Source organism: Moschus berezovskii, chromosome 19 (genome assembly GCF_049115385.1).
Source record: "Moschus berezovskii isolate FMDL1 chromosome 19, NW_MosBer_1.0, whole genome shotgun sequence".
NCBI lineage: Eukaryota > Metazoa > Chordata > Mammalia > Artiodactyla > Moschidae > Moschus > Moschus berezovskii.
This window is the reverse complement of record NC_142478.1, coordinates 51642314-51665757: the sequence shown is the minus strand read 5'-3', so window position 1 is coordinate 51665757 and position 23444 is coordinate 51642314. Positions and strand designations below refer to the sequence as shown.

Sequence of the window (23444 nt, the reverse complement as noted above, 5' to 3'; positions counted from 1 at the left end):
GAACTGAACTGAACTGAACCTCCTAAAACATGGGCTGGCAAACTTTTCCAGTAAAGGTCCAGATAATGAATACTTTAGGCTCCTAAGGATATGCACTACCTGACATAATTACTCAATCGTGTGCTCATAATACCAAAACAGCCAGAGACAAAACACAAACAAGTAGGCGGAGCTGTGTTCCAAAGAAACTATTTACAAAAAACCAGGTATCCGGCTGGATTTGGCTGACAGACCACAGTTTGCCCATCTCTGCCGAGGAGAAACTCTCCTGGTGTCTTGTGATTCCATTCTCAACTCCCCAGCTGAATTAGAGGAGAAGGTTGTTGAGAGCACAGAGCTGGGAATTGGAAGACGTGGCTCTTGCTCAGTCTTGTTCTAGCTTGTGTACGACTCTTTGCAACCTCATGGACTGTAGCATGCCAAGCTCCTCTATCTTCCACTATCTCTCAGAGTTCGCTCAGATTCATGTAGGTGGCTCGGTGGTAAAGAGTCCTCCTGCCAATGCAGGAAACATGGGTTTGATCCCTGGATCAGGAAGAACTCCTGGAGAAGGAAATGGCAACCCACTCCCATACTGTTGCCTGGGAAATCCCATGGACAGAGTAAATTTTTTGAGTAAAGGGCCAGATAATGAATGTTTTAGGCTTTAGCCTGGTGGGCTATAGTCCATGGGGTCACAAAAGGGTCAGACACAGCAACCAAAACAAAAACAACAGCAGTGGAAACCAGGTAATGGATCTAAAATAATTAAATCTATGGGAGATGCTACATTCAGCTTTCTCTGCCTCTAACTAGCTGTATGGTTGTGCACAAGCAATTTATGCTACTTGGGCCTTCATTTTGTTGCGTGAAAAATAAGATCTTTGTACTGTCAGCCATTTCCGAAGCATCAGAATTGCTGCGGATGGACAAGCTTGAAAAATACATATGAAAGAAAAAAGTGAAAGTGTTAGTCCCCCAGTCATGTCCAACTCTTTGCAACCCCATGGACTGTAGACTGCCAGGCTCCTCTGTCCATGGAAATTCCCAGGCAAGAATACTGGAGTGGGTAGCCGTTCCCTTCTCCAGGAGATCTTCCTGACTCAGGGCTCGAACTCTGGTCTCCTGCACTGCAGGTAGATTCTGAACCACCAGGGAAGCTGTGTCAAGTCCCCAGTGCTATGCCTGAAAGGCATTTTCTTTGTCCTTATATTCTAGTTATAATTGTGAGGGAGTGAGCCAAAGGGATTGAAAGGTTTTGCCACTGAACAAAGTCAACTTAAAGCTCTTTTCCTTTGCTCTCTTCCAGAAGCAGCAGTTTATTCAATGAGGTCGTGCAGATGAACTTTGAAATCGCCAGCTTCAGCAGCCTCTCGGGGAGCCAGCCCATCACCTGGCAAGTGGAATACCCACGGAGGGGGACCACAGACATTGCGGTGTCAGAGATCTTCATCAGTCAGAAGGACCTGGTTGGCATCGTGCCCTTGGCCATGGTAAGACTTTTGTGAGCATGGATGCACCTGCATTCAGCTGTCTGATTGCACCTTGGCATCCTTCTTAGCTTTCCCAGGATGTTGGCTGCAATTGTTTTATGAGATGTTTGCACTCAAAGTTTTTCATCTTCCTACCCCCTTGGAAGTCTCTACTTTTCATTAATCCAGCCTTTCTCAACTTCAGCTAATTTTATACTGGCTTTATGACATTTGCCATTTCCCTGTGCCAGATGTATAGTATTTACTTACTTTTTCTTCTCGAAGTCTACACCAGTTCTTTTTACTTCTGTTCCCCTTTTATAAGGAAGCTTTAAGCCACTACTTTTATTATTAGGATGAGTGTGGTTTGCTGCTGCTGTAAACCACCCCTAAACTTTAGTTTCCTCATGCAACCTAGGTTGTTCTTGCTTATATCACATGGCTTAGATGATAGGGGGCTCTGTTCCAGACAGTCCCTCTGGGATCTAGGCTGATGGATATGTCATCATCTTGCAGCTAAACCGTCAGAAATAACACGGCCTTCTTGGAGGCAAAGACAGAGGAACAGTCCGAGTCACATGCAAGCTCTTTTAACCAATGGCCAACAAATTACAAGTGACACTTTCACATTCATCCTTGGACAGAAGGAGTCCCCATGGCCCCATCAGATTTCAAGAGGGCTGGGAAACATAGGCACAGAGGAAAAGTTAGATGACTACCCTGGTCTCTGTTTCACTGCACAAGAAATCAACATGTAATTGAGACAAACAGAACACAGCACAAAGGCGGTGCATTCAAATCCCTGTTGCCAACTTCCCCGCACAGCTGGAAATGAGGAGGGGAGAGAGAGAATGGTAAGGGGCTAGATGGATCACTCACCCGCGTCTGCCAAGCCCTGAAGCTATTCTCAAGAGCCATTCCTAGGCCTGTGCTCAAGTGTTAAGACCCCCTTCTAGGATATGTAAAGAGGATGGCATTTCAAAGGCATGGGGAAAGTGTTCTGAAGTGTAACTCCAGCTATTTTTGCCAGAATTCACTTTCACAGACATGGAGCCTGGTGTGGATGTTCAAAAACTAATTTCTGTTCAGTTTTGGTGGCTCAGCCAGTAAAGAATCTGCCTATCATGTGTGAGACCCTTGACCTGTCCCTGGATTGAGAAGATCCCCTGGATGAGGAAATGGCAATCCACTCCAGTATTCTTGCCTGGAGAATTCCATGGACAGAGGAGCCTGACAGGCTACAGTCCATGTGGTTTCAGAGTCGGATACGACTGAGCGAGTAATTGCATTAGAAATTGGAATGAGCAGGCTTTATTGACACCAGGTTAAGAAATATATCAATTAGAATTCTTTGAGTTGCATGTGACAGAAAAGCCAACTCAAATTGGCTTAAGCATGATGAATTCACCAGCTCAGGTTTAAAAAGTCTAGAAAAGTGTTTCTCAGATGTTAACATGCATATAGGTCACCTGACAATTCTCCTCAGATGCAAATTCTCATTTAGGAGGTCTGGGTTAGGTATTTTGTTAAAGCTCCTAAGTTATGCCAGTGCTTCTGGTCAGTGGAGCACAGGTCGAGTATCAAGTATGGAGTGTGTGTGTGAGTGTGTGTGTGCAAATGATGTCATCATGGAAGGTGGCTCCTTATCCCCTCTCAGCTTTGTGCTCTTCTTGGCTAGAATCAGTGTCCAAGAGACTCTGTCCCTAAGGCGGCCCCTGGTAGTGCCATGCTGATATATTCACAGCATCATATCCAACAGAAAAAGAGTGAAAACTCATTGCCAATCACTCAAGCAAATTCTTAGGACTGGCTCTGATTGAAACTGATTGGCTGGCTTGGGTCATGTGTCCAACCTGGGAAGCCAATCATGGAAGCCAAACAAAATGTAATACTCTCATTGGCCTGGCCTGGGGAACACCCCACCCCTTAATCAGATTAAGAGCTGGTAGGCATGGATCATGATGGGAAAATCTGATTCCACTGAAAGGAGGAATGGATACTAGTCAGACATAGCAACGGACGTACCCATAGGAGGTACTCTCTACCACAGACTTCTCTTGACTTTTCATGTCCTAGAAAAGGCCTCAACAATCTATAGTCCATGGGCTAAATTCAATTTCTGCCTGTTTTCGTGCATCATGCAAGCTAGGAATGACTTTTTCATTTTCAAATAGATACATTCTAAACGGTTATATAAGTAGCTTGTTAATATACTCAGTTTTGCCTCTTGACTCACAAACCCTAAAATGTTTTCTATCTAGCCCTTTAGAGAGAAGATTTGCAGGCCTGTGTTAACATAAATTATAGCCTATAAGTGCCTAGTTTTTACCCTATTTCAAAAAGATAAAACATCTAGATACTGTGAAAAGTAAAGTCATTATTAGGATATGAGATATTATTTTGGCCACAAGAAACCCCTCTTTGAAGCAAGGTATTATTATTGTTGTTATTGTGATTTTGTAATACCTTTAAGGTAAAATGAAATGATGACTTACACACCCAGAATCCTATTGTTTGCAAATAACTGTGAAAGAATTCAAACTGGCTGCATTCAAGTGAACTCAGAGTGGCTGACCACACCCGGAGTAGAGTTCAGAGTTCTGATGGCTGGATTTGAACTCACGTAATGTCATCATTTTTCTTCCCCTTGAATGTACAATTTAACCTCAATTCAGCAAAGAGATGTGGACAATTAGGAACTGTATTAGCAAGTAGAGTATAAAAACATCAATTTGGAGGAATTTCTATTCTCTTATTTTCTGTGTTTTCAAAGTTTATTCTAGAATGAGCTTTAGTACATTAATAGGTAACTGAAATAGAAATTTTTACTTGGAAGAAAGTAGCAAATTAAACTGCAGCTTGACTGGAAGATGAGACATTTAAAAAAAAAAACTGAATAAGAGGAAAATCTTTAGGTCACCTTCAGCAGCTAGTGAGGCAATGGATTGGTCTTTGAAAAAAATGATTTCCCCAATTGTTGCTCATTTTAAAGAAAACCAAACTGCAGAAAGGCAAAATAGATGTTTACCAAATCGGAAATGGGCTTCTTTGGGGAAGTTCTCTTAGAATCAAGCCTTCCCAAAGCCCCTTCCTAAACCCAGGAAAAAAGCCATGAGTTCACTAATGAGATTCTCAGTGACCTTCTGTCTCACTTAGCAGCAGCTTCTAACTCCCCATGAATAAATAAGATGGAAGGAGCAGAGGACAGGGCCCTCAACTCTCTAGCAGACTGATCCTTCCGGGAAGGAGCCCCCTGAATCACACTGCCCGCCCCTTGCAGCATCCTAAGTCGAGAACTTGGCCCTGCAAAGCCTTCTTTTGTTCACCCCGCTGTCACTTACTCAGCGATTTGATCCTCTCTTTGCACGGGGGCAGGAAAGCTTCTGGGTCCAGTTCTATGGGCTTCGAGCAGTTCCCCGCTCCCCCCACCCTCCCCCCAACCCCCGCAAAGCGCTAACATCAGCTGGGTCAGGAGAGGGGGAGGGGTCTGGCCGCGGAGCCCAGGACCGAAGGCTGTCCGGGACAGTCTGGGGCCAGCACAGCCTGGGAGCTGGAGCCGTAACTTTAGTTCTTGGGCTCCCATTCTTCTTTGACATAAGAAAAAAAGTACTCACATGTCTAGTTGAGACCCTGTGAGCAGAGGCCAGGCGCAGACCTCCATGTGGTAGTTTCTGCAAATTGGCAGCACATATGTGGAGATGCTGGTCTCTTTTCAGGATAAAGAGATGCAGAATCCACTTGACCTCACCCTGAGCTCTTACAGTGTGCAGACACTGTGGGTGTACATTGTAGTCCATCCTGAAGAGTCAGCAGTAAACAGACAGGTCTTTCACTAGCAGGACTGACACTCGGGGGGGTTGTGGGGTGACAGGGCCAACAGACAGCAAATAAGAAGCTATTTCTTAAGCGCTAAGACCAGTCCTGAGAAGATGAATGGCGATATATGAAGATACATGAAGACGAATAAGGCCGGACATGGGGATGGCGTGTAACCATTCCCCAATTCTGTTCACATCTCAAAGCTTCTCCCTGCAGTTTATTTAAAAATACAAAGCCAGGGGAGTTTCCTGGCGGTCCAATGGTTAGGGCTTGGCGCTTTCACTGCTAGGACCGAGGTTCAACCCCCGGCTGGGGAACGACGATCCCACAAGCAGTGTGGTGCAGCCAAAAAGCAAATAATAAGTAAATTTTACAAATATTTAAAGCTAAATTTTATGCCAGCAAGAACAGGAACCTCTAATTTCGGCAGGTGTCAGAAGAGTCCCTTTGTTCCAGGATCCAACTGACTTTATCCTGGATTGACTTTCCTGGGAAGTGACAAGATTTACTGAGAATTTTTAAGAATTTAAAATTATTATCATTTTCTACCTTTGCAAACTTAGGATGAAATATTCCCTGACCCCTGAAACATGGTGAGAACTTGGGGCTTTTTTCTTCCATCAAGCTTTCAAAATTCCTGGAATGTGCCTGTATCTCTCTGCATAAAATCAAATTTAAAATAAAGTGGCTATCACTTGGGCTGTTTAAAGGAGAAATTGCTACTTGTTCTTGGGCCCGCAAAGTGGTGATCTTAATCCTCACCTCTCCAGGGTGTCACGGAGATTCATTAAGGTTTGAGAGATGCTTGGAGCTGCAGGGCGGAAAGTGCAGTAGGAAAGGATTGTGGGGAAAGAGATAGCAGGGTCTGCTCCGATCTTCTGCCCTGCTCCGCCCTGCTCTGGGCCCTGGGTGCTGACCCGTGTGGACCACAGCCCCAGTCTCCCCTGCCCTCTGGCTTCTGGTGGGGTTTTTAGTCAGTGGGAGGTGTTGATGCCCTAACCTCCTTCCACCCCCATCCCACCCTGTGTCTATTTATATGATCTTATTTGGAAGTAGCATCTTTGCACCTGTGATTAAGCTAAAATGAAGTCCAAGGGAATTTCCTGGTGGTCCAGTGGTTAGGACTCGTTGCTTTTCACTGCACGGTCCCAGGTTCGATCCCTGGTCAGGGAACAAAGATCCATTGAAGCCACATGTTATGGCCAAAAAGAAAAAAAATTGTTCTTTATTTGAAAAGTGAGGTCCAGAATCCAGTGACTGATGGCCTTACAAGAACAGCTAGATTTGGACATCTGGAGGAGACCATGGGGAGGAAAGTCATTTGAGGAAGGTGACAGAGCTCAGAGGGAAGCATGTACAAACCAAGGAGAGCAAAAAATGCCAGTGGCCTACAGAGTCGAGAAGGTTCTCTACTAGTGCCTTCAGAGGGAGGCTGGCCCTACAGACACCTTGATTTTGCACTTCCGGGCTGCAGAGTCCCAGGAGAATTTCTGTGATTTTAAGCCACCCAGTTTGTGGTACTTTGTTATGGTAGCTCTGGAACACTCTCCCTCCCCATCTTGCTCTATCCCAAATCCCTCCCTTCCCTCTGGCTGCACATTCCCAGGGACATGGTCCTCTCCGCATACAGCTCTGTCTTGTTTGATTCTTCTCTCTCTGGGTACCAGGAACTGGGCTGCTTACCCCAGGCTCCCACTTGGGATGGGCATCTGGGTGTTCCACCATCCCTGGATGTTTCCTTTGATCCTGCCCACAGCTCTGTCATCACACGCTTTCCAGTTCTACTCCATTGGGTGGACCATCTGTTTTCAACCAGGATGCTGAGGGTTAGGGTTAGGGATGCATGCTCTAGACTCTTCTTCCCAGAGGATACCCAGCGATTATCCTCAGTCTGTGAGGGAGCGATTAAGGTATCTCACGGGGTATCTGAACTCCATGGTTGGACTTCTCCACTCAGCGGCATCACATGGTTACTTCTCTGCATCCTTTGCCATTGCTAAATTCAGAGAACCTGACAGGGGGAATGGAATGTGTATTCTCTAGCCTGTGGCTTTGCAGAAATCCTCTTGGTCCCCCTTGTCAATCTACAAGTGATGGATGACTTGACTGTGCTCTGAGGTCTGTGGGGAAGCGTGTTAGCAATATCCTGTGTTGGAGAAAGGCAAAGGCAGGCATTCATTCCAGAGAACCGAGGGACATCTCCTTTGATGGGGATGGGAGAATATTATTTTTAAAAAGACAATGAAAAAATAATGTGTTCTTATTTTCCCGAACACCTTGATCTCCATGCTCCTTCTCCAAGTTGAAGATTTCACATTTCTAATTCCCTCGGAGTATTTTAAGGACGGCTTTGATGCTCTTGGCAATTGAAAAATGTTTGCTCAGTTGAAAAATAACTATACGAGCAGAAGAAGTGTTTCCTTGTCACAGCTGGAGATTTACTTTGGAATTCAATTTTAAAATGTCCCTCCCTCCAAGTCACCAGTGCAGATTTGTGTCTAAAAAGCTGATCTATGACTCATCTGAAGCTGTTTTGACAATGGCTTCAAGGTTGCTGATTAATTATCCAATACATGGAAACTTATTCACTGCCTGTCACAAAGAAAATGCTCCAAAAATATGATTATGATTGCCATTCATATTTTCATCATCATTATCTGATCTTGGGTTTCCCCATCAGTAAAAGGAAGGGTTGGGAATGAACAATCCATCTAGTCTCTTCCAAGTTTATACTTTGCCTCATTTTACTTGCATTATGCTTATAGAAAGTAAAAGCTGTGCTCTAATTTTAAAGATTACATAACTTCACTGGGGATGAGAGACGGAGATGGAGAAAAAAGTGATGCTGACCTAGGAAAATTAGTTGGAGGGACTCACAGGCCAGCACTGTCTCCTTCCCTACCCTGAATGTCAGCCAGAGCCCATGTACCATAAGAGCAGAGCCCTGGGGAGAAAACCACAGCTCAGTGCAACTAACTGCCAGACCACAGCACACCAACTTCTCATTTTTACTATGTCCATATACCACTGAGTTTATCATTGACTTAATATTTTCTCTCAGCAGAGAACAACCTAGGCATTGAGAGCCAATTATGTTGGCCTAAGTCCCAGCTCTTCCTTTGAATGACTGTGTGACCTTGGACAAATGCAAATGATATTATTTTGTTCTTTTTCCTGACTGAGTAATATTCAATTGTACACCTGAACCACATCTTTACCTATACATCTATCGATGGAATTTAGGTTGTTTCCATGTCCTGGCTATTGTGAAAAGTGCTACAGTGAGCATTTGGTTGCATGTGTCTTTTCAAATTACAAAGACTTTATTCTGAGAAGGATTCTTAGGCTTCACCACCTGGTGAGAGATGCCCATTACACAGAGCTGGCTAAGAGCTCCTGCCACAGAGAATTAAACCTTCACCCCAACTTCTCCATCACCCCCACCTGCAGGGAGAAGGATGCACCACCATCTCCTTATTAAGTGCCTACTGTGTGCCAGGCATGGTTTTATTTTTTTAAAAAAAAAGATTTATTGATTTGGCTGCACCAGATCTTAATTAAGGCATTCAAGATCTTTTAGTTGTGGCCTGTGGGATCTAGTTCCCTGACCAGGGCTGGAAACTGGGCCCCCTGCATTGGGAGCATAGAGTTAGCCACTGGACCACCAGGGAAATCCCCAGGCAAGGTTTTAGATGCTGCTGGGTGCGTCCCCACTCAGCATCTTTGCCCTTGCTGAGCTCTCGATCCCCTGCCAAAAGGCTCCTCCATCCCTGCATGCCTGGTTTATGCAGACTCAGCCCTGACTTCATCCCGAGAGGGTCCCCCTCCCCCCATAACATCAACCTCATACTGTCGTGTTCCCATATCTTAGTCTCCTCATATCTGATGGAATTCCTCTTTGTTCATCCCCAACACTGTCTTTCTTACATTTTGTTTCTGTATTCATCATAACATAAACCCTGCCTCCACCAGTCCCGCCTCGATCTGGAATGTTGGCTCTGTGGCAGCTGGGATTTTGTCCCTATTTCATTTTGGCCTGGAGGCCCTTACTGTCCACTCATTCCATGCGTGCATGCTCGGGCGTTCAGTCACATCTCACTCATTGTGACCCCATGGACTCCAGCCCACCAGGCTCCTCTGTCCATTAAATTTTCCAGGCATGAATATTGGAGTGAGTTGCCATTTCCTCTTCCAGGGGATCTTTTAAACCCAGGGATTCAACCTGCATCTCCTGCATCAGCAGGTGGATTCTTTACCGCTGAGCCATCAGGGAAGCCCCCTTTCATTCCATCTTCCATTAAATATTGGCTGTGAGCCAGCTGTGTGTCAAGCTGGTAAAACAGCAGAGAACAGTCCCATGTACAGCATTCCGGGGATTATCCTGCATTGTCCACTTTGAAAGCCCCCTGCGTGCCTGGGCCCCTTGTTTCCTCCGGTTGCCTCTCACCTAAGATGGCGAGTTCTGCGGTGCAGACGCACCCCTGTGGCACCACACATCTGCTCAGTCCCAGCGCCCAGCATCCAAGGAAGCAGACCTCCACATCCAGAGGGTGCTGGGTCCTGATCAGTTCCACAGGAAGGAAGGCGAGAGTGGCCTGGAAACTACTGAACAGGATAGCAGTCTGCATCTTAAAGACTTCCAGTGGCCAATGAGATGCTACAATAGAGATAATGAATTGTGGGCACAGAATTCTACTCCCTCCCTGCTGGCTCCCCTGACACCTCTGATGTGGCACACTCTGATGTGGTACCCACCCATCTGTGCTGTGTTTCTCTCAGACTGGTCTCCGAAGCAGCCACGTTGCCTGCCTTACAGCCACCAGCCTCATCCAGGCCACCGCCATCTCCCTGCCTCTGTCCTAACCCCCGACAGCTCATTCCTCTCATTGAGAACCTGACCAGATGGCTCTCCTCTGGGCAGTCACTCTTCTGATAACTCCTATTGCACTCAACAGAATGAAAGAAAGAAATACAGTGAACATTACCAGGACCAAGGCAGCCCTGAATGTCTAGCCCACAGCTACTCTCTGATCTAAAGACCTTTCTCAGGACTTCCTTGGCAATCCAGTGGTTAAGATTTCACCTTCCAATGCAAGGGGCATGGATTCAATCCCTGGTTTGGGAGCTATGATCCCACATGCCTTGCGGTCAAAAAAAAAAGCAAAACATAAAACAGAAGCAATATTATAACAAATTCAGTAAAGACTTTAAAATAGTCTACATCAAAAAGAATAAACTTTTAAAACTGAATAAACAAAGAGACCACCTCCCCTTCCACTGCATTCCAGCCCCAGGGCCTTTCCACCTGCCGTTTCATGTGTCTGGAGCTTCTCCTCCAGATTCTGTACTGCATCTTTCCCCACATTATACAGGTCCCTGCTTAAAGCTTCTCAGACTGATTTTAGTGACTTCATCTTCTTACAGTCCGATCACTCTCTCCCTCCTGAGTATCTTGATTGTCTTTCATATTAAGACAGAAAATCACATATTTATTTACCTGTTCATTGTCTGATTTTCTCCACTGGCATGTCAGTTCCAGGAGGGCAGAGACCACTCTGTCAACAGCATCAAGAACAATGCCTTGCACCCAGTAGGTGCTTAATAAGGAACTGTTGAATGAATGAATGACCCACTGCATCTGTTCTCCCCACTTAAGTGTAAGCTCCTCGAAGTTAAGGACTCTTGTCTCTTTCATCAGCGCCTGGCGCTGCCCCTGCCAAAAGGACACCGCTCCAAAATACTTGTTGCCTAAATCTCTCCAGCCAAAAGGAAGATGTGCGATTCTCATTGTTTGCTGAGTGCAGGTTACTGATGCCAAGGTGAGCATTCAATAATTGTCAGCCCTTCTTCTACAGCCCCATAATTATGTCAGCCCTTGCAACAGGTTAGATCACTCATCTAGGAATGAATTTACAGTTCATTTGCAGTAATTGTCACACAAGAGGGAAAAAGGAATATTTTGGAGGGAAAGCAGAGAAGATACGTGTGTAATGGAAGTAATGAATTCTCTGGAGCCGTTTCAATCCCCTTTACAAATAGACTGCATATTTAGACCTGCTTTATGGTGTCGTCCAGTCATTTTTTTCAGATGGGGAGAGAGTTCAATGGCTACTCAGAGTCTTTTGGTCAGCTTTAGTTCATAAATTTGAAGAATTTAAAATCAAGTTGTGGGGACTTCCCTGGCGGTCCAGTGGTTAAGTCTCCACTTTCTACTGCAGCCAGGCATGCATTTGATTTCTGGTTGGTAAACTGAGATCGCATATGTTTACGCAGGCAAAAATAAAATAAATGCAAACTGTGAACTGAGAAAGGAGTGTGGATTGTGCTATTTCCGTGGTTCTCAAACCTGAGAATGGTAGACATCACCTGGGGGCCTTATTAAAGCATGGATGGCCAGCCCCACTCCAGAGTCCAGAGGTTGTGGGTAGATCCCAAGAATTTGTATTTCTGACCATTTCCTGGTGACATTGATGCTGCTGCTCCAAGAACCACTGCCCTGGATCAAGGCTTCCGCTGCTTGCTTTTCCCTTTGCAACATCCATCTCTCCCCACCACGGTGTTCTGTGTGTACTTATTGACTGTCGGTGGCCCATCTCCCCTCTGGCCGATCATTCTATGTGGGTAGGTTCTTGCACTTGTTTATGGCTGTGTCCTCAACTTCTAGAACATTGCTCAGCACCTAGAGATATTCAATAAATATCTCCATTTAATTAATGAGTTCTGATAATGTATATGGGCTTCCCAGTGGCTCAGTGGGTAAAGAATCGGCCTGCAATTCAGGACACACAAAAGACGCAGGTTTAATCCCTGGGTCAGGAAGATCCCCTGGAGGAGGGCATGACAACCCACTCCAGTATTCTTGCCTGGAGATTATGGACAGAGGAGCCTGGTGGGCTATAATCCACAGAGTCACAAAGAGTCGGACACGACTGAAGCAACTGAGCACCACTCCAAAATGTATATCCCTTCTGCATATCCTACACATTATTAATTTCAGTTACAATCTGGGGAGGAAAGAGACATATTTAGAAACAAAAGGCAGTATTGTCCAGTGGAACTTCCTGTAACAATGCTCCATATCTGTACCACCAGCTACATGGGGTCCTCGAGCACTTAAAATTGGCTAGAGTCGCAGAGGAACTGAATTTTTAACTTGACCTAAATTTAATTCATTGTAATGTAAATAGCCACATGTGGCCAGTGGGCCCTTTATCAGATGGAGCAGGGATACAGGGGGATGGTGATGAAGATGATTGGATGGGAAAGGTAGGACCAGATTCTTTGCTGCTGTGAGTCCAAACCTCTCCATCATTCTTCCTCTGTTCAGTCCTCAGCGTAGCTCCTATGGGACCGTTCAGTGATAGGGCTACATTTTTTTTTTCAATATTGTATATGATCTGATCTGTTAAACTTAAAAGAAAAGGCATGATGAACGATCTGTGAATTCCTTGTGCTTTATCAGCACAGGGATAAATGTCTTGGATAATAAGTGTTTCGGAGCAGATGTCAAGAAACGGGCTCCACTGGCTTAACCCAAAGGGAGAGTTAACACCATTTTCCAAGGGCTTCAGGCACAGTTGGATCCAGGCGCTCAAGCAACATTTCCAACCATCTGTCTTTTTCTCCAAGTTCTGCTTTTCTGTCTGCAGACTTTCCTTTTCAGGCATTTCCCAAAGGTTACTGCAGGCTTCCATTCAAGTAATTTAGCATCCCTACGAGAAAGGCTGCCTTTCCCCCAGGAGTCCTAATGGAAGTCTCAGATCTCATCCCAGGTCACACTCATTATGACTGGCCTTGCACACTGTGTGTGCCTCAGAATAAGCCCAGGTCCAAAAAGACCCACAGATAATTGGAGGGGAATGGGGGAAGAATTGATCAGGGGACTTAGCAGGCAAAGCCCAAGAGATACCAATTACAGTGCTTCAAAGACACCCCAGGCAGGTCTCAGCTTACCGCTGCCTTGGTTTGTGAGTCATGACTCTCCATGGAATAAGCACTCAGGAAAAGGTGAGCCCCAACCTGGGCTACACACCGACTTTCACAGCCTTTCATAGAGCTGTGATCCTCTCAGCCTGCATTCTGCCTTGCTCACCTCTTGCCCAACGTTACGAAGACAGAATAGAGGATGAGGGGCAGTCAAAGGCTACCCTCCTAGACTGTGGCCCACGCCTGGCCTCCAGTCCCAGCTCCACGACTTTTCGAGCCGTGTGATCCCGGGCAAGTCTCCTTACTCTCTCTGTGTTTGTTTCCTCACCTGTGAAATGGAGATAATGATCGTCCCTGCCTCACGGGGTTGTCATGAGGGCTCAATCAGATTTCTTCTTTGTCTTCCCGTGCGCTCAGTCGTGCCTGACTCTTTGCAGGCAAAGCCACGAACTGTATCCTGCCAGGCTCCTCTGTCCATGGGATTTCCCAGGCAAGAATGCTGGAGCAGGTTTCCATTTCCTTCTCCAGGGGATCTTTCTGACCCGGGAATTGAACCGGCATCTCTTGCATCCCCTGTATCAGCAGGTGGGTTCTTTACCAGCTGAGGTACCAGGGAAAGGCCCGAAGAGTAGCTGGCACATATTAAATGCTTTACAAATGCCATTGTTATTGAGGAGTAGCAATTGCAATAGAAGTTTCATTAATCAGCTCCACCGCACTCATAGTACAATGCCTTATTTACTCCTGAAGTGCAAACTCCTGTTATTTGTTGATCCATACAGTCTATTAATGTTCTTTTTTTGCTTCAAGTACATACTCCAAGTTCATTAATATCATGCACATTCCTGCCCTGATGCATCTGGTGGAAACGTGCCCTTAATTACTGCATGAGTAGAAGAACAAGAAGGTTTCTCTTCTTGTTTGTTCTCTCCAAAACTATGAAAATGAGCAGATAATGGAGTCAGAGGAGCACTCCGGAGCGTGACAAGCTCCTTTCTCTACACTGCAGGTGTGTGCACGGCATTGAGGGGCTGGTTGATAAGGACAGCCCTTCCACACTTAGTTCAGTTCAGTTCAGTCGCTCAGTCGTGTCCGACTCTTTGCGACCCCGTGGACTGTAGCCTACCAGGCTTCTCCGTCCATGGGATTCTCCAGGCAAGAATACTGGAGTGGGTTACCGTTTCCTTCTCCACACTTAGTCTTGTTGCATTTCCTTCCTTTTTTCCATCAAATGCTTCTCCTTGGATCTTTGTGGAATACGTCTCCTTAAGTTCTGCATCTCCTTGTTCATCAGTTGGCAGAGTGTGGAATGGAAATCCTTGGGTAGGGTGGCCCCTGAGACCCTTTCATGGAGTCTGAGATGAAAACTATTTTCGTAATAATACTATCAGTTCAGTTCAGTTGCTCAGTCAGTCCAACTATACTATAATAGCTATCTATTGATGTATAACATGGAGAAGGAAATGGCAACGACTCCAATATTCTTGCCTAGAGATTCCTGTGGACAGAGGAGTCTGGCGGGCTATAGTCCATAAGGTGGCAAAAAGTCAGACATGACTGAAGTGATTTAGCACGCATTGATGTATAACAAGTTATCCCAAGATGCAATGGCTTAAAATAACAAGGGGCCAGGAATTCAGGGCCATCTCTGCTGGACCAACTCTCCATCTGAAGGTCTTTCATGAGTTTGCTGTCCAAGTGTTGGCTGGAGCTGCATCATCTGAAAGCTTAACTGGGGTTGGAGGACCCACCTCCAAGGTGCCTCATTCCCACGACTAATGAATTAGGTCTCCGCAGGAGGCTTGAGTAGCCTCACAACATGACCGCTGGCTTCCCTCAGAGACCAAGGTGGAAACTGCAAAGCCTTCTTAAAAACACTCAGCGGACACACACCGTTGATTCTCTGTATTCTATTGATTATATCAACCATCTCTGATTCAGTGTGGGAGAGGAATATACAAGGGTCTGACTACCTGGAGGCAGAGATTACTGGGGGCTGTTTGGAGAGACTGGCTCTCCAAGTTGTGATGATGTGATTTGCCTTATCCACTCTCTTTCTGTCTATGCGCAGAGGCACAGAATGATGTCCTCCTTTCTTGTCTTTCATTTTGAGTTTTTGTTGTTTTTACTGAAATATAGTTGATTTGCAACATTGTCTTCATTTCTGCTATACAGAAGAGAGACTCAGCTATACACATATATACATTTTTTAATACTCTTTTCCATTATGGTTTATCTCAGGATTTAATCCAGTACCCTGTGCTATACAGCAGGACCTTGTTTATCCATTCCATATGTAACAGTTTGCATCTGCTAATTCCAAATTCCCAGTCCTTCCTTCCCCCTCTCCCCTTCCTCTTGCTGACCACAAGTCTGTTCTCTATGCGTGTGAGTCTGTTTCTGTTTCATAGATAAGTTCATGTGTGTCATGTTTTAGATTCCACGCATAAGGGCTATCACAGGATATTTGTCTTTCTCCGCCTGACTGATATTTATTTAGCATGATGATCTCTAGGTCGATCCACGCTTCTCAGTTGACATTGTTTCATTCTTTTTCACGGCTGAGTGATGGTCCACTGTATATGTGCACCACATCTTCTTCATCCGTTCATCTGTCGATGGTCATTTAGGTGCTTCCACATCTTGGCTACTGTGAACAGTGCTGCCGTGAACATCGGGGAGCAAATCAAAACGCATGGGAGTTTTGTCCGGAAAGATGATGCCGTCCTTCTAACAGCTTATGAGATGCGTGCTTTTGTCATCTTGAGCTTTCAGAACTCTCCACTTTAATTTCTAACATGATAAATACTGATCAGCGTAAGCTACATAGGCAGCAGCTCTTTTTGCTGTTATTCAGTTGCTAAGTTGCATTTAACTCGTTGAGATCCCATAGACTTCAGCACAGCAGGCTCTGCTGTCCTCCACTGTCTCCTGGAGTTTGCTCAGATTCATGTCCATTGAGTTGGTGCTACTATCTAACCATCTCATCCTCTGCCTCCCCCTTCTCCTTTTGCCTTCAGTCTTTCCCAGCATCAGTCTTCTCCAATAAATCAGATCTTCATATCAGGTGACCAATGTATAGGAGCTTTAGCTTCATTATCCATCCTTCCAATGAATATTCAGAGTGATTTCTTTTAGGATTAATGGTTTGATCTCCTTACAGTCCAAGGGACTCTCAAGTCTTCTTCAAAAGCATCAATTCTTTGTGGCCCAACTCTCACATTTGTACATGACGGGTCCCCAGTAATTTTTAAGACTGTAAATAAAAGGACCCAAAGACCAAAATGTGTGAGAACCCCTGACCTGGTGAGGAGGGCTGGGAGAAATGGGTACTAGTAATAAAAGGAGGTGTTTAGGTAGAGTTAAATTACAGATTTTATCTTCTTGACCAAATAGTTCTTTACAAATGTGTAAATTACGTGTGAACAGAGACTTTTTTTTTACCTTAAATGTAAGTCATTTTACATATTTTATTTTTTGCCACATTTATTTTTTTTAATTGAAGGATAATTGCTTTACAGAATTTTGTGGTTTTCTGTCGTACATCAACCAGAATCAGCCATAGATACACCCATGTTCCCTCCTTCCCGAACCGCCCTCCCATCTCCTCCCCATCCCATCCTTCTAGATTGTCATAGAGCCCCTGTATAAGTTCCCTGAGTCATACTGCAAATTCCCATTGGCTATCTATTTTACACATGGTATTCTAAATTTCCATGTTACTCTCTCCATACATCTTACCCTCTCCCTCTTCCCCTCCCCTTGTGTCCATAGGTCTGTTTTCTATTTTTTTTAATTTATTTATTTTAATTGGAGGCTAATTACTTTGCATTATTGTATTGGTTTTGCCATACATTGACATGAATCCGCCACGGGTGTACATGGGTTCCCCATCCTGAACCCCCCTCCCACCTCCCTCCCCATCCCATCCCTCTGGTTCATCCCAGTACACCAGCCCCGAGCATCCTGTATCATGCATCGAACCTGGACTGGCGATTCGTTTCACATATGATAATATACATGTTTCAATGCCATTCTCCCAAATCATCCCACCCTCGCCCTCTCCCACAGAGTCCAAAAGACTGTTCTGTACACCTGTGTCTCTTTTGCTGTCTCGTATACAGGGTTATTGTTACCATCTTTCTAAATTCCATATATCTGCGTTAGTATACCATATTGCGGAGAAGGCAATGGCAAGCCACTCCAGTGCTCTTGCCTAGAAAATCCCATGGATGGAGCAGCCTGGTAGGCTGCAGTCCGTGGGGTCACTAAGGGTCAGACACAACTGAGCAACTTTACTTTCACTTTTCACTTTCACACATTGGAGAAGGAAATGGCAACCCACTCCAGTGTTCTTGCCTGGAGAATCCCAGGGACGGGGGAGCCTGGTGGGCTTCCATCTATGGGGTCACACAGAGTCGGACACGACTGAAGTGACTTAGCAGCAGCAGCAGCAGCATACCATATTGATGTTTTTCTTTCTGGCTTACTTCACTCTGTATAATAGGTTCCTGTTTCATCCACCTCATTAGAACTGATTCAAACGTATTCTTTTTAATGGCTGAGTAATACTCCATTGTGTATATGTACCACAGCTTTCTTATCCATTCATCTGCAGATGGACATCTAGGTTGCTTCCATGTCCTGGCTATTATAAACAGTGCTTCGATTAACATTGGAGTACATGTGTCTCTTTCAATTCTGGTTTCCTCAGTGTGTATGCCCAGGAGTGCGATTGCTGGGTCGTATGGCAGTTCTATTTCCAGTTTTTTAAGGCATCCCTGGGGGCTCAGCTGGTAAAGAATCTGCCTACAATGTGGGAGACTAGGGTTCAATCCCTAGGTTGGGAAGATCCCCTGGAGAAGGGAATGGCTACTCTCTCCAGTATTCTGGCCTGGAGAATTCCTTGGGGTTGCAGAGTCGGACATGACTGAGTGACTTTCACTTCATAGGTCTGTTTTCTAAGTCTGTTTCTCCACTACTACCCTGAAAATAAATTCATCAGTACCTTTATTCATTATTTACCTTTCCAACTAGAAACCTCTTCACATGACCTTTCCTCCAGAAAAATTCATGATTAATGATTAGTATTCTCAAGGCAATGGGAAAACAGCCAAGAGCAGATGTCAAGTTATCTGTGGCTTCATATACAGAATGACCTATTGGTTCACTCATGGAAAAACATTCATTGAGGGTTCACAATATGCCAGGTGAATGTTCTAGACTTTAAGCCTAATGACAGAGCTAAATAATCAAGGTTGCTGCTAACATGCTCCAAGAATCAACATGCCCTTCATTAATGAAATCACAAAGGAAAGAGGGTCGATTTAGAAACCAGTCTTCTCTGTCTTAGCAGAAATGGCTATAAAAATACACGTATGCTTCCTCTTCCTAATTCATGATGTTCTAGGCAAAATAGATCTTCACGACCAAGATAATCACGATGGTGTGATCATTCACCTAGAGCCAGACATCTTGGAATGTGAAGTTAAGTGGGCCTTAGAAAGCATCACTACAAACAAAGCTAGTGGAGGTGATGGAATTACAATTGAGCTATTTCAAATCCTTAAAGATGATGCTGTGAAAGTGCTGCACTCAATATACCAGCAATTTTGGAAAACTCAGCAGTGGCCACAGGACTGGAAAAGGTCAGTTTTCATTCCAATCCCAAAGAAAGGCAATGCCAAAGAATGCTCGAACTACCGCACAATTGCACTCATCTCACATGCTAGTAAAGTCATGCTCAAAATTCTCCAAGCCAGGCTTCAGCAATATGTGAACTGTGAACTTCCAGATGTTCAAGCAGGTTTTAGAAAAGGCAGAGGCACCAGAGATCAAATTGCCAACATCCGCTGGATCATGGAGAAAGCAAGAGAGTTCCAGAAAAACATCTATTTCTGCTTCATTGACTATGCCAAAGCCTTTGACTGTGTGGATCACAATAAACTGGAAAATTCTGAAAGAGATGGGAATACCAGACCACCTGACCTGCCTCTTGAGAAACCTGTATGCGGGCCAGGAAGCAGCAGTTAGAACTGGACATGGAACAACAGATTGGTTCCAAATAGGAAAAGGAGTACATCAGGGTTGTATATTGTCACCCTGCTTATTTAACTTATATGCAGAGTACATCATGAGGAACGCTGGGCTGGAAGAGGCACAGGCTGGAATCAAGATTGCTGGGAGAAATATCAATAACCTCAGATATGCAGATGACACCACCCTTATGGCAGAAAGTGAAGAGGAACCCAAAGGCCACTTGATGAAAGTGAAAGAGGAGAGTGAAAAGGTTGGTTTGAAGCTCAACATTCAGAAAACAAAGATCATGGCATCTGGTCCCATCCCTTCATGGGAAATAGATGGGGAAACAGTGGAAACAGTGTCAGTCTTTATTTTCTTGGGCTCCAAAATCACTATGGATGCTGATTGCAGCCATGAAATTTAAAGAAGCTTACTCCTTGGAAGGAAAGTTATGACCAACCTTGATAGTATATTAAAAAGCAGACACATTACTTTGCCAACAAAGGTCTGTCTAGTCAAGGCTATGGTTTTTCCTGTGGTCATGTATGGATGTGAGAGTTGGACTGTGAAGAAAGCTGATCACCGAAGAACTGATGCTTTTGAACTGTGGTGCTGGAGAAGACTCTTGAGAGTCCCTTGGACTGCAAGGAGAGCCAACCAGTCCATTCTAAAGGAGATCAATCCTGGGTGTTCATTGGAAGGACTGATGCTAAAGCTGAAACTCCAATACTTTGGCCATCTCATGTGACGAGTTGACTCACTGGAAAAGACTCTGATGCTGGGAAGGATTGGGGGGCGGGAGGAGAAGGGGACGACAGAGAATGAGATGGCTGGATGGCATCACTGACTCTGTGGACATGAGTTTGAGTGAACTCCGGGAGTTGGTGATGGACAGGGAGGCCTGGCGTGCTGTGATTCATGGGGTCGCAAAGAGTCGGACACGACTGAGAGACTGAACTGAACTGAACTGAAGGCAGAGTCTTCATGAAAATTGGAAAGAGATGCCCTTCCGTAAGACACTTGACTTCTCTCTGTCAGAAAATTGACCATATCTGCAATGTGAATGTGGAGCCCTTGTGCAGTGCACAGATTGCCCAGCTGTGCTTGGCAGCCCTGCCTGAACCTATCCTCAGACCAAGTAAAACTCACTATTCTTAGTTACAGGGAAAAGGATTCTGTTCTATCTGTTGTTCATTCTTTTGTCAGTTTCCCTTTTACCCTCATTTTAGGTTTTAGCACCCAACTAGAGACTGATTTCTGCCTTGCCTGTGCCTGAGTCTAAAGTGACAGTCATTTTTAGCTCGAGGTTCTCGGTATGCCTTTTACTTCCTCTCCTCCCAAAGGGGCCTTGGGAAGGGGGGATTTATTAGAAAACTAGTATGTGAGCAGTATGTAATTCATTTTCCCAACCACTACTGTCGGGTAGTCATAGCTGCAGAAACTGTCTTCACTCTTGCTAATAAATACTGGGTTGGGTGGGTGTATCTATCACCCACAAAAAAGGGATAAATGATCCAGTTACTCAGAGCAGGAATTTTAAATCACTCACTGTCATCAGACCTAAAATTCACTTACAGATGTGAATAGTATCTCAGATACCTATTCACATAATGTAAAGAGGCTCTAAATAACAAACTTTCTAAAATACTGCATTGTGTCCTGTAATGGAAAGGAAAAAAAAAACAAAAAACAGTTTTTCGAATGCTTACAGAATCCCTGTTGTGCTCAAGTACAGAATCACTGAAGCCATAGTCCCTGAATACTAAAAAATTCTTGAAAGTAAAAATGAAAGGAATTGTTAATGGAATTTCATTTTCAAGAACCTTAGGTGGGTGCAGATTTGAATGAGAATTAATCTTGGTATTTTACTTTATAAATTAATATAAAAGCGCCTAGATGAAACGAGATTTTTTTTTTGTCTCCATCTAGATGTTGTCACAGAGTTTAAAAAGGTCAAAATCAGCACATTCATTTATTTTTATTGAAAAGTGTTTCCTTTGCCTTCCAAACCATATATCCAGGAGCATTCTCGCTTACCCTTTGAGGGGCCACCTGCCACCAGATGACATGGGAACCCCTGAAACTGATCTCCATTAACTAAAAGCAGCCTGCAGTGAAGTTATAACCCCTCAGGACTGCGGCATATCATCCTAAGAGCCCTTGGCAATTTGTAATTCTGTTTCTGAATATAAAGAGAACTTCTGAGCAGCCATGGCAGATCAAGTGGGTATCCTTTTCACAGAGCATAGTCCTGCCATGCCACCTTCTTACCCCAAATCCTGCCCTAAGTGGGAGCTGCTCCTTGTCCACAGGTCATGGGAAGACTCAAAGTTTAGGACAAAACTCATACTGCACATGGTGCATTCAAGGACCCCAGAAGGTGAGTCCAGCTACCTCCTGAAGCCCCCATGAGCCCCATCCCCCTCACTGAACCTCCCCATCTCAGCTCCACTACTCCCCTTGCCCAGGTTGAATAATCATTCTTCCCTCTAACCAATCTAGAATCTCAGAGACAAGCTAAGAGGCTGTAACTATAGTCTAAGGCATTTTTTTACCATAACCTTTGTAAAAAAAAGATTATTTATTTATTTTAGGTCTTTTTTGCTTCCCACAGGCTTTCCCTAGTTGCAATGAGTCGGGGCTACTCTCTAGTTTCGGGGAAGCCCCTACCATAACCTTTTCCAGATTATACTTGCTGACTCATTTTTAAGGTGTCACCACCATGCCCCTCTCCCTGCTGTACAATCCTGCTTCTGGGAGACAGAGTAAACAAAATAAAGCCTCCCCAGCTACACACATCCCCATTGGGATCCCACATTGGAGGCAGAGTGGGAATTCCCAGAACAGGGCTTTGCCAAGTTCACTGTGAATATTTGCCTTTCCATGGCCTGATTTCTCTGCAAGCTTCTGTGTCTAGGTAGGGACTCTGGAGCTTTCAGAATCAGCAAACAAAAATGTCACCAGTAATTTGGGGGCTGATTTTAATTGAGATTATTTATGACATGAGTTTGGAGCAGGAAATGGCAACCCACTCCAGTACTCTTGCCTGGAAAATCCCATGGACAGAGGAGCCTGGTAGGCTGCAGTCCATGGGGTCAATACGAGTCTGACATGACTGAGCGACTTCACTTTCACTTTTCACTTTCATGCATTGGAGAAGGAAATGGCAACCCACTCCAGTGTTCTTGCCTGGAGAATCCCAGGGACGGGGGAGCCTGGTGGGCTGCCATCCATGGGGTCACACAGAGTCGGACACGACTGAAGTGACTTAGCAGCAGCAACAACAGATAACATGAGTCTCCTACTGAAGGACACCATGGGAAATATGAGAGTGCCTTCCTTTTTTGCACGACCTCCAGAAGTTTCTAGCTTAACGTGAAACTAGAAGGGAGGTGAAGCTAGAAGGGAGATCTGGTGTGGGGTGTTTTGTCCTCAGTTCTGCAAAGAACTGGGCTGGATACCCTTCTTGCTTCTGTGAGTAGCCAAAAGCTATATAGTGCATTGTAACCCCCATTCCCTGACATCTGCTCAGCACTCTACAGTTTATAAGACTTTCCCATATTTGGTCTTGTTTCATGTTCATCAGTGTCATTCATGGAGAATCCTCCTTGAAGGCAAACCTAACCAGTCATTGTTGGTGTTAAGTCGTCTAGTTGTATCTGACTCCGTGTGACCCCATGGACTGTGACCCCATTAGGACCCCATGCACCAGGCTCCTCTGTCCATGGAATTCTCCGGTCAAGAATACTAGAGTCAGTAACCATTCTCTTCTCCAGGGGATCTTTCTGCCCCAGGAATCGAACCAATGTCTCCTGCATTGGTAGGCACGTTCTTTACCATTGAGCTACCTAGGAAGCACAAACATCACCAGTATCCCTCTGAAAAGGTTGTGTCATCCCGAGGAGCCTAACCCGAGGATCAGAGGCAAAAACTGTCAACAATTTCCAGAAATTAGAACCACCCCCGTTTGGTGAATCTCTGAAAGCCAAGTTTGCTGAATCACATTGAGATCCGTTTCCATGATGACAGGGGTTAATCTTTACTGAGTGCTGGTCCTGTGCTAAGTGCTTCGGAGTCATTGTTTCATTTTATCCTTAGAGCAGCTGCTTCATCAGTGTCTGAGCCTATATTATCTTCAGAGCTAATACTCTTGCGATTATATGGGTTGGAGATGGTACAAGTGGAGTTTGAACTCCAGAGCCTCTCTTCTTGACTTTCATACTTCAT

General features: G+C 44.8%; 1 protein-coding gene across 1 annotated transcript in view; it reads left to right on the top strand.

The window, feature by feature from the left end:
- Positions 1-23444, top strand: part of TMEM132C (transmembrane protein 132C) — a 462471-nt gene that overhangs the window by 359996 nt on the left and 79031 nt on the right. Inside the window, exon 4 of the mRNA XM_055405175.2 lies at positions 1289-1472. Coding sequence (XP_055261150.1) covers positions 1289-1472 — 184 coding nt within the window. The remainder of the gene's footprint in view (positions 1-1288; positions 1473-23444) is intronic.